The following is a 12516-nucleotide window of genomic DNA, read 5'->3' as shown; positions in this document are numbered from 1 at the left end:
GTTCTGTGCCGCACTGCAGCATTCGGATAATCATTTTATCGCGATAGCAATTATATGGAAATTCCAGGCAAATTTCTGCCGTCGCTGTTGCCGTCGCCGTGAGGCTCCGTGCAAAGTCCAAGAGCGATGAAATCGTCCCCATGCGCCGTACACGGCATGTGCGAGTGACAGCGTGCGCGGCTGAGCGGGCGATCGCGGCTCAATCTTGCGCGCTCGAGGGAAGCGGGTACGAAACCCCGCTGTCTTCCGTCGCGCCCAAGGCTGTGGGGGAGGGTAGGGAGTGGGGCGCGTTCTTCTCCGGGCGGCCCAGGAGGCCGCGCTCGCCTGCCGGGGCCGCTGTATCTCGCAAGCCATCAGCGATGGGGACAGAATGAGCCGCGAGCTGCATTTGCGCGGCTTAGTTCAAGTTGGTGCGAGGCTCAACACGAAGGTAAATTCGTTCATTGCTGCTGCCGCACTTCCTCACTTCAGCGTTTTGACAGCGTTTTCGGGGTCATCGAGTGAGGTGGATTCATCTTTGCTCTCGCGCGCGTGGCACCATTCTTGTTAATTTAGTGAGCATGCCCACGTTTACAAATTTATACGGCCGACAAAACTACTATCCTTACTTCGTATCGCCGTCCACTAATTTGCTATTGCCCACGGTGCTTCGCCTTTCGGGCGAAACTGCGACTTTTTCTTTTCCACTCACACAATGCGTGAGTGGAGAAACTTACCTAATGCTGTTGTTGCACCGTCCAGTTAATCTTTTGCCACTTTATACTCAAGCGATATTTCTATAAAACACAGTCATGATGCAGAAGTGTTAAACTATGTCCAGTGCACCTCTTGTCACGTGTCTTTATAATTTGGTTGACACGTGCCGTCAAACTCTTACTCAAACTCATGTTCGATTTTTGTTTCGGTTGTACAGCATTTAAGATTCTTTTTTTTTTCGTCCTGTAGTGTGCCGCCGCTGCTACAATGCACTCTGGACGCATGTAGTCATCTTAATAAATGAAGAAAGAAACCAACCAACCAAACACTGGCAATGGCGAACTCCGATTTTGTATGCCTCAGTTTTTGCGGTACACTTCCTCGCCTTGTGTAACTAGGAATCAGCACATAGCACGAATTCGTAACCACTGCAACACATAAAGCGGAGCTCAATCACTATTTAACGACTTTCTTATAAGCAGGCTGTGAACGAGACGTTTGTCTTCCTGACTCAAATAACATGACAGCTGAGAAGCGCAAACGCTGACCCCTGTTAGTATCAGCCCTGAAACGGCGATATCTTGCTCTGGAATCCGATGCGCTCAGTTCCCTGTAGTCGCAAAAAAAAAAACGGCAGCATCCTGGCACAAGGCAAACACGCCGACTTCTACAAGTTGCGTATGCAAGAGCACGCAGACTCCTATACAGTAGTAATATATATATATATATATATATATATATATATATATATATATATATATATATATATATATATATATATATATATATATATATATATATACATACACAGTATTTACAATGTTACTAAGCCTACAATGTATTTACTAAGGTAATCGCAAACAGAACTAGCAACACCTTAGACTTCTGTCAACCAATGGGTGAGGCAGGATTCCGTAAAGGCTACTCAACAATAAACCATATTCACACTATCAATCAGGTGATAGAGAAATGTGCGGAATATAACCAAACCTGATATATAAAAACGGCTAACACAATTTCACATCAAGAAAAATAAGAACAAGTTGGTCGCATATATTTCTGGCCATGAGAAGTAGATTAGTTAGAACAAAAACAACGAAAAATTGCTCGAGTAAAAAAAAATGCAGAACCCACGCACAATAGGAATCGATGTGAGCGAAGCTTTCGATGCTGTTTGCTCTCATTGACGATAATTATGGTTCTGCTTGTCACTTTTGGTTGTGATGCTCAGCACGCTCTTCAGCTTCCATGTCCTCCACGCGTTGTTGTTGCGCTTCTCGTTTCTGGTACTAGTATTCCCGACGCTCGTCGTCTTTCATGGCCGTCACGCCTCATTGGTTTGCCTCACATGCTCGAGCAAGCATACATTCGCTGTCTCCACCACGTTTCGCTGCATAGCGAAGACGCTCCTGTTACGCGCGACGCTTCTGTGGGGCCTGGGTGTCCTAGACACCGAGTGCACGCTTTGGAGCCATTCTGCAGGCGAGCGTTGAGATGCCAGCTTCAAGCGCTGTCTTCCGACTATAGACGATTGTAATTTTCACACTATCACAGCCCAGCACGCGCCCTTCACAGCCCAGCGCCTGGATTTCTGTGGCATAGGAAAGGAAGTACAGCACGTGCGATACACTAGGCACGGGTGATACATGATAGGTACGGAAGCTTGGTAGAAATATTTTTTTTACGTGGATAAGACTAGCGCTACATCTTTCTTTATTTGCAGTCAGAAGGAATCAGGAAGCTGCAAACAAAGAAACTAAAAGCTCTAAGGCTCCTATGGCAACTAACTTCTGTGCTGCTCACGGTATGCGCGATAAGCGTCAATGATGGAGTTGTTCCATGGCATCCAAGGAGCTGGATCCTTGATGAATTCTGTCACTGTCCCTATGGCTCGCTCCACATACTTCCGCGAGTGGTCTTCCAGTTTGTTAGCCTCGTCTTCAGTTAAGTGTCTCTGCATGTATCCGTTAAACAGTTCAAACAGTGGGCCAATAATGGGTGTAAGTACGTAGACGTCATACTCCACAGGTACCGGAAACGTGAGCTGGTAGTCTTCAATCTCGATTGTCTTGTTTGTTCTAGAACAAAAAAGAAGAGAAACAAACCAAAATTAATACAATCCTATAGCGTGGTCGTTTCTTTTGCAGCGGCGATGATGATACCGCAGCAAAAACATTACTGGCGCTAGCTTAGCAGCGCCAGAACGTTGCATGCAAGTACTTCCAGTTTCCTTCCTTCAAAAGCAGATGTAGCGATTCTGAAGCTATGGACCGTTAGACTGATTACCACAGGGGACCAGTTGGTGCCTCCTATATTGAAGGGGTGAGAAGCGCAGGTGAGGCGAACCATAGATTTGCGATAAAACGCAACGGCAACGCAACGAGTTCGGCAAATTTTCTACAATTATTATCAATGCTTGATCAGAAGTATACAAATGTATTTTGCCGTAGAATACATGCAAAATCATTATTATTTGCACTTCAAGCACGATAAATGTTTTTTCTTTATTCAGAAACCCATTATAGGACGTCTACGTCCTGCTGACTTGAGAAAATGATTTCTTTTCGGCAATCAGGCTGATTTTTTGTGTGTTCTCTTATTCTGTACGCTGATTCAGAAGTTTCAAGGGACTGCAGGCTCATTGTTGCCAATGGGCGTGCAAAATCATGAAGCGGTTGTGTTATTACACCTTCCCGATGAGGCAGCCGATTTCCTTCCAAGTTACAGAACTAAGCTGCAGATTTCCTTGCAACTTAAAGAAGGGTTCTTTCTTCCACGCGGCTGGACCTCTTTCCCGTCATGCTATTGCCAGCAAAGCGGAAACGGTCGTGATTTGAAACGAAAAAATAATTCACGCAGAAATTCCTCTTGGAGTTGTCTTTGCATGCGTGAGCATTATGTCACTTGCTCATCTCCACGAAGCCCAGTATCATTATCGATGTTAAAAAAATTTATCCGACCAATATAAGCGACAGCAATGAGGCGACACGAACTGCTGCTGGCGACGGCGCAAGGTGAATTGATGACGCAAGCAAACTACTGCAGGTGGCGGCATCAGGTGCGTTGATGACGTTCCAATCATTATAAGCCGTTCTCGCGCTTCAGCGCCTTATCGATCGGCGTCGAGCCATTATGGTGGCGCTGGCGCGTGCCCTATCTTCAAAGCGATCTGCGATGGCGATGGAGTGCGACGAGCGCTGATAGCTTTGTCTACGGTTTTCTGTCGCCGTCTAGATGGCCGTGAAGCGAGACGCGCGAGCCCTATTTCGAAAGCGATCTGCCATGGGGACACCGCTTAGTTCGCGTTGAAGCGAGAGGCAGCGTGAGGGTCAATTCGTTCGCTGCTGCAGGCCCTATGTTGAAAGTGATCGTCTTACGTGGCGGACGGGCGGGTCTCCTCGTTGGGTGGGCATAGAAGTGGTTACGCATTTAAAAACCAGGAAATTCAGCATAGTGGGAATAGTCGAATTTGTTTTAATAAGCTTGGTGGCAAGTCGGGCATCCTACCTTGAAATTTTCTGTAGCTGTCGTTAGTATTTCGTCTCAACTTCTCTTTCGCTGGCATTTTTCTGCTAAAGGACATTGCTAACAAGTACTCTTTATAATGAAGGAATATTTCTGTCTACGCAAAATATCAATATCTCTTTGAGTCGTGACGTGCTACATTGGACAGTGCAAAGGTGCAGCACTCTGACAACGTGGCTTAGTGTGACGTTCTTCAAAGGAAGCGAAGGTGTATGGAGCGGTGCAGCGAGGGAGAGGGATACGCGGCGAGAGCGTCACCGTACCTGTCGCGCCATATTGTCATTAGTGTCATGGGCACAGTATTGCTAAGGTAGCACAGATTTCCACGAACTTTTCTCCAGACAGTCATGCAACCCAAACCGCTGGGTGCACTAACTCGTAGCCGCTATATCTGCCTAGATGGAGCAGTGTTTCGCATGCCGCACAATATATCATTGTGCAGTTTATATGGGTGCATGGACATATTTTCCCTGCCGTGGGTCCTGGTCAGAAGAGCTGTTAGCTGCCATGATAAAGTAACTGCGAGTACGTGTGTTTTTGTTAGATTCCATAGCCTTTCTTAAAGCACACAGCAGTTACACAAATCAAGTTGCTACAGAAAAACAACCTGCCTAAACTAACATAATTTGGAAGAAACAGCAATGATATACATTGAATAAATAAACTAATTACACTAATTACTTAGTAACACATATTGCAGCACATCTTTACATTAAAAAAAATGAATGTATCGCCATAAAGGTCTAGTTTCGTATTTCTCATCTTTAAAAGCACGTAAGGCGAAATAATTGGCTATGCGGCTTGATAAAGTGGTTCATCTCGCGCCTGCTGCTTAAGTGGCTGTGGATAAATCGGAATTCACTCGCCGTGAAACGCAATAAGATTGTGGAAAGTGAGGAGTGCAACGGCTGCTTCACATTACGCCACGCTTTTAAATCACAACAGGGATTGACCAAGGAGCCTCGCCTGGCGCTTTCGCTTGTGTAATCAGGTAGTTCGAAGGAATACTTCGAACACTGCACTACGGTTATCGACGATTCGCTTCAACTTTACGAATAAACATTTAGTTTTTCTTGCAAATAATGTTCGCTTAGGAAAGTATTTCATCTCACCTGGCGTAATTCGAAGCATTAATGATCGAAAGTAGCATATACTTCTTTTCGTGAAAGCAGCGAGTGTCTCCATCCAGAGCTGAGGATCATCTTTACTGAGGTATGAGCGGCACCTTGCGCCTGTTAAAATCGCCAACTAATCATTACTTGAGTAAAAAAAAAAGTTGTCGGCAGATGCGCTCCTTCCCTGTACTCACGAGGTTCTTGCATGGTTGTTACGTAATTTACACCTAAAGGTCCCACGTTTTTGAAAACAAGCGGAAGCTGAATAACAGGTGTAGGGATTCACGGTACGTGAAGGCACATGGTAAAAACCTAGACCAAAAAAATGACAGGGTCTCTTAAGATCTTTTTTAAGAGGTGAACGTCGAAAACCTACTGTTCCTCCTCTTATCGATCGCCTCGTTAGTAAGCACTTTGAGTCATTTGTAATCAGTTGCAGTCGCTACAATTCGTCGTTAGACATATTGGTCATTAGCAGCTATTACTAGTCATTGCCAGTCATTTCATTCATTATTAGTCATTACTGCTCAGTAGTAAGCATTAGTACACATTTGTAATCAATTGTGTCATTGCAAGCCGTCGTTAGACATGTTGGTCATATCATTGTCATCAGTAGTCATTTCAGTCATTATTAGTAATTAGTGGTCATTATTAAGCATATTTAGTTCTTTCTAATAAATTGTAGCCATTACCATTCGTTGTTAGATATATTGGACATTTCGCAGTCATTAGTAGTCATTTTAGTCATTCTGAGTCGTTACTGCTCATTACTAGACATCTTTAGTAATTTCTAATCGGTTGTAGTTGTTACAAGTTATCGTTAGACATATTGGTCATTTCATAGTCATTACTAGTCATTACAAGTCATTATTAATCACTTGTGCTTACTAGTAAGCATTTTTATTCATTTTAATCAGTTGTAGTCAGGTTAGATAACCGTTGGATCATTAGGGTCAAAGAATGGGCACCAAGAGAAGGAAAACGCAATCGAGGTCGACAGAATACTAGGTGCATGGAGCGATGAATTTAGGAAAGTCGCGGGCGCTAGTTGGAATCGGTTGGCGCAGGCCAGGGGTAATTGGAGATCGCAGGGAGAGGCGTTCGTCCTGCAGTGGACATAAAACAGGCTGAGGATGATGACGATGATGGTCATTGCAAGCCGTTGTTAGACATATTGGTCATTTCGTAGTCGTTAGTAGTCATTGCAAATCATTTTAGTCATTACTACTCAATAGTAGACATTTGTAGCCATTTCTTATCAATTCTCATCGTTACAAGCCGTCGTCAGACATAAGGATCATTTCGGAGTCATTAGTAGTTATTACAAGTCATCAGTAGTCATTATTCGTCATTACTAGTCAATAATAACGTCTTCCAATCTCTATTATAACGTTATCATTCACTAACTGCCACTATCAATCATTTTTCATTCTTTAATCTCTCTTTAATCTGCCTTATATGGCGTGATGACGCTTCGGCGGACACTCCGGCGGCCAGCTCTGCTGACACAAACTTCAGCATGAGCACAGAAAGGCTTTCACCTTAAAATTACAACAGGACCCATCGTACCATAACGATCGATCTTAATGCGAATAGCATTGGGCTATGGCAATTTTGTTGCCCCCCAGCCCAGAGTGAGCCGGTGTCCATATCAACTCACCTGAAAGGAAACTTGAGTTGATATGGACACCGGCTCATTCTGGGCTGGATGGCAACGAACTTGCCCACCAGTTCGCCCGAGAGATGAAACACCGGGTAGAGGAAGGTGAGCCACAGTCCATAATTAGTTATAGGGACATTACAAACCATTGCAAGACGGACAAGCGCCGTTACTCGATCCTCACAAATCGCTTAGAGAACAGCAAGCGATCTACAGGCAGATACAGGCACGATCCTTTCCGCACCCTTACCTTCAAAACAAGATGTACCCGGAAAGGTACGAGAAGGAATGTAATTACTGCAACACTCAGTTAGGCACGCTCTAACACGTCATTGGAGTATGCGATTTCGTCAAGGCCCTACCCATCCCTCATCCACCCTTACCGAGTGATGGGAGACCTTGCTAACCAGCCCCGCCCTGAAAGACCAGCTCGTCCTAATCTCCAGAGGCCAGGCGGCTAGGGAAGCATATGGGTCCCGTGAAGAGGGAACAACATCCATCGACGGCGTCTAAGAAGATGTCGAGCTCGGCTAGATAATGTTGTTTCTCTCTTTCTCTCTCTCGGGCTATGTAGCGACATACCACACAACCGCGGTCCAGGTTATTAACGATCTTTAGCTTTCATTCTGAGACTTCCATTGCTTTGGCTATATGCGACATAAATTAGTATCGTACCATTTTGCTATGGGAATCGCTTGCCAAGGCCTATGATGAACATGGTCAGATCACGACAACGCAGTGATCACGATTAGATGACGAAAACGGCGTGGCGTGGCTGGATCGACACAGGTGCTATAACAAGGACGGCATGACGACAATGACGGGATGATGCCTAAGAAATTACGTTTATATAACGATAGAGACGTGACAACGCCGTGAGGAGGACGGGGTAGAGACAAATATAGGACGAAAAATAAAGTGAAAGCGACGGCATGAGGAAAATCAAATGACGAAGTCGAAATGACAGCAATGGCACAACCACGACGCCATAATACTAACGTTCTGAAAACTGTTGCACGATAACGGTGGCCTGACGACGACACAATGACGACGATCGCATGACATCGGCGGCATTGTACCGATGGAATGACGGTAACTTGAATACCGCAGAATGGCGAAAAGAGATTTATATAGAATGACGAAGGTAGTACGACGAAGACGGCATGAAGAGAGTCGGATGACTAAGTATGGCGTCGATGGAACGACAACGGCTTCACAACAACGGTATGATAACGAATGCATGAGAATGATTGTAAATGACGACACAATGACGAGGATGTTATAAGGACAATGGTATCACGGAGAGTTTATGATGACAATGGTCTAACCAAGGCTACATCACGTATCCTGTATGACGACGCTGGCCTGACGACGACGGCATGACGAGAACCCGATGAAAATAAGTGGCGTGACGGTGACGTAACCACGACAGCATTCCGATGGCTGTGTGAGAACGAATGTATGACGACTGTATGACGACGATAACATAAGGAGGACGGCGTGAACACGACGGCATGACGAGAGTTGAATGAAAAATTGGAATGACGACGATGTAACGACCCCGGTGGCATCATGAGCATGCGGACGTACTTAGTGAGCCAAGGTATTAGACAACTTTGGCGACTGTGTCGGTGTAGAAGGCTCGACGACAACTACATGGCGAGAATGAAATGACGAAGCTAGAATGACGACGATGGAAGGATTAAGATGGCATTACGACCTCGAGCAAAAACGCAGTGGCCTTAGCTCGTAGAAAACTTGGGCAACCGTGCCGGGGTAAGAGGTTGGGTGGGTGGGTGGGTAGGTAGGTAGGTAGGTAGGTAGGTAGGTAGGTAGGTAGGTAGGTAAGTAGGTAGGTAGGTAGGTAGGTAGGTAGGATGTGGAGGAGGAAAGAGAAATGTAGAAGGCAGGGAGGTTAACCAGAATAACGTCCGGTTGGCTAAGGTAGGTAGGTAGGTAGGTAGGTAGGCAGGTAGGTAGGCAGGCAGGCAGGCAGGCACGCAGGCAGGTAATTAGATAGATAGATAGATAGATAGATAGATAGATAGATAGATAGATGGATAGATAGATAGATAGATAGATAGATAGATAGATAGATAGATACTGGCTGAAGTAGGCAAATAGTACTATACCCATAAAAATGCAGATGTGCGTTACCTTCCGGAATTACAACCGAATTTCCTGCGAAGTTTATTTTTTCAAGAAATGCGATGACAGGTTTAGTTGCCACTAAATTAATCCCACATTTGGAACGTTTCTTGTATATCAGCGCTCCGTTTAAAGCCTTTCAGCATTTAGCACATTGGGACTCTGGCTAAAGAAATTTCGCAATCGCAGTAATTCCTCAAAACAAATTTAACTTTTCTAGAATAGGCTTAAGCTTCCCTAATATTACCCCCATTTTCACCAGATGTGATCTTGGTGGAGTCTACAGTTACGCCAGGGGAGCACGTTACATTCCTTGTTTTTCCGAAAACGGTTATTATGCTACGTATAATCTGAACATGTAATTTGCTAACTACTAAGGAATGTAATTTGTCTCTACACTTTGAATCTTCTTTGCATATTACCTATTTTCTCCCTCAAAGTTTCATATATACGGGCCTCTTCCATCTACTGGCGCTGGCAACCGATCGATTGTTGTCGCTGTAGATCATTTGACACGGTATGCTGAAACCGCTGCCTTGCCTGCCGCATCAGCAAAGACATCGCCTCGTTCATTCTAAACAACTTCGTTCTCCGCCATGGCGCACCTCGTGAACTGTTGAGCGATTGGGGCCGCGTATTCCTCTCGGGTGTCCTGCAGTCACTCCTATCTGAGTGCCAAATTATTCCCCGCACTACTACTGCTTATCATCCACAGACCAATGGCTTAACAGAACGATTCAACAGAACTCTTGGTGACATGCTATCGATGTATGTTGCATCTGACCACTCCAAATGGGACCTTGTACTTCGGTTCGTCACTTACGCATATAACACTGCCTCTCAAGCCACTACCGGATTCTCACCATTCTTTCTGCTTTACGGCCGCCATCCCTCCAGCACCACTGATACGTTTCTCCCGTACCGGCCGGACCCTGCTGAATGCTCACCTGTTTCTGCGGTTGCTAAGCACGCCGAGAAATGCCGACAACTGGCCCGTTCTTTGACGTCTGCTCAACAGTGCCGCCAAAAAGAACGCCATGACCTCAATCCTCCCCCTCACCCCTTCCCCGTCGACTCACTCGTGTGGCTTTGGGTTCCGCCTGTTGCTGCTCCTGGCCTTTCGTCCAAGCTCCTCCCGAAGTACCACGGGCCCTACCGCGTGGTTGCACAAACATCACCAGTGAACTACGTGGTCGAACCCGTATCGCCATCTCCCGATCTGCGTCGTCGGGGGCGAGAGACTGTGCACATTGACCGGCTGAAGCAGTATTACGATCCGCCCACATCTTCCTAGGAGGCCAGGATGGCTACACTTCAATTCCGGGGGTGACTATGACGAAGATCGGCAGGCTGAAAAGCCCCGTTGCCATCGCGTGGCTCGTACCCAGTTCGTTCCCTGGCTGCGCCCTACCTGCTGGTGCTGAGTTTGTCGCTGCTGCTCTACGAGCCGAATAAACCCCCTTTGCAAAATATATATGCAATGCTGATCTTGTAGCTCATCTGGATCAGCGTCAAAGCCTACCAAGATCCTTGCATAACTGTCAAAGAAGTGGAAAAAATGAAGAGTTAAGTCATTATTTGCAACGCATCTAATCTTCTCAGAAAAGCAATTTTCGTCAACATTGCATCGAACACATCCCACAGTTTCAGGAAACAAAAATCTGGTGTAAAATAATTAAGTACATATAGGTAAAGTTCGGAACGGCTGGCGTAGGCACCTTTCTAACTCTAAATTTTGGCTCTGGAAACCTAACTTTTCGCTTTCAGCGTTTGCTTATACTAAATACAACCACGCCCATAATGCCTGTAATGACTGACACTGGCCTGCTGCACACTGCCTCTCGTGTTATAATTGTGGGGTTCTGTTTGAGTTGTCTATAGACTTTGAGTTGCTCACCCGTCGCTTAGTGAGTTGTTTTAACAAATAGGTCTCGAATGTCCGTGCGATATACGCAACACAGTCGTCAGACATCGCGTACAGCAAGACGACCGTGCAGATTTCTTTCTATTCATAAGGCCGTTTCTCTAGTTGTTAGAAGGCACATCCATGCGCGCTCAAGCGCAAAAGTGGGTAACGCAGCACTATATGGGCAACCAAGTCACATCGACACAGTTTGCTAAGAAAGTAGAAAAACTGGCGTCGTATGGACAGCAGCTTCATGGAGAACTCATGAAACTGCAACTGGTGATATGTCGGCAATGTGGTCAAATTTGGCGCAGATTGTGAGAGAATATTACCAAGAGAATAGCGACACAGCCCAGGGGGACTCGGGGGAGGGGTTTAACCGCGCTTCAGCCCAGTCGACCCTTTTATGCCGGGCACGTCGCCTATGGACGAAGGCGCATATCCTTCGCGAGCCCGCCCCCGACAAGTACAATATAGTACGTGCCTTCAGGCAGATCAAGGGCTTGCTCAAGGTAACAGTATTAGTATGCTAAGCACAGGAAACAGCTTAAAGAAGAGTAATGGCACCTTCGCTTCCCCCCTCCCCCCCCCCCCCTGGCTACGAGCCTGCTACAGAATGCCGTCTTTCTGCAGGTATGAAATATTATGGGAAATTGTTACACCTTGCTTATAGCGAGGCAATTGAGAACCACTGAATCTTCATCGAAATAAGTTCATTTCTAGTGACAAAAATGAAATTATGAAAAATTAGATGTATGCAGCGAAAGTTTTTTTTCCTCATTCGTATATAACGGGTTAGGATTTCACTTCAACGTGTTTATCGCAACGTAAATGGTGTGAAATGATGCTCACTCTTTCACCTTGAGTACCACGTCAACTGCAGTGATTCGCACGTCCATTCTCAGCCGCAGAAGTGGGTTCACCGTGGTGGCGTATAATTTGACTCTGATGTAATTGATTGCGATTGCTACACGAGCGCTGATGCCGCAGCGCTCGGTCACGGCGTAGTTGTCGCCTCCTCGACCAAGGTTTGCGAGTCCATCTATGGTCACGCTGGATATTTGGAAGTGCCAGCCATCCCAGGTGACGTCGTCCACGTCAGTGAACACAGCTGGGTCGAGCTTTGAAGCGAGTATCATTCGCTTGATGCAGTAGTCGAAAATGCCCCATTTTCTCGGCTCCTGCCAAGGGCCCAAAGGGGAGTTAAAAGCATGATCAGGCATAATCCACACTGGAACTAGGACAGGGTCGCCTCGTGGTTTCTTTACGTCTGAAAGGAAGAAGAAAAGAATGACTGTCCAGCCGCTTTATCACTCAAAGAATGCTTTCTTAGCTAAGACGGGAACAGCGGTAGCCATGGCAATAGCGACATTTTGTGATGCTTTCTATAACCCCAACGCGATAGGCACGTTCTGACGATACATATGAGTGTTTTTATATAAAAAAAGCAATGGTAGTTTCGCACA

General features: G+C 45.9%; 1 protein-coding gene across 1 annotated transcript in view; it reads right to left on the bottom strand.

Annotated features, from left to right (window-relative positions):
• Positions 1–1573: 1573 nt before the first annotated feature.
• Positions 1574–12516, bottom strand: part of LOC126540942 (uncharacterized) — a 32705-nt gene continuing 21762 nt past the window's right edge. The window contains exons 4-5 of the mRNA XM_055076141.2: positions 11903–12320; positions 1574–2774 (exon numbers count right to left, since the gene is read on the bottom strand). Coding sequence (XP_054932116.1) covers positions 2480–2774; positions 11903–12320 — 713 coding nt within the window. The 3' untranslated portion in view covers positions 1574–2479. The remainder of the gene's footprint in view (positions 2775–11902; positions 12321–12516) is intronic.

This window comes from Dermacentor andersoni, chromosome 2, assembly GCF_023375885.2.
Source record: "Dermacentor andersoni chromosome 2, qqDerAnde1_hic_scaffold, whole genome shotgun sequence".
In the NCBI taxonomy this organism is placed as follows: domain Eukaryota; kingdom Metazoa; phylum Arthropoda; class Arachnida; order Ixodida; family Ixodidae; genus Dermacentor; species Dermacentor andersoni.
The sequence above is the reverse complement of the archived record's forward strand: the minus strand, read 5'-3'. Positions and strand labels throughout refer to the sequence as shown.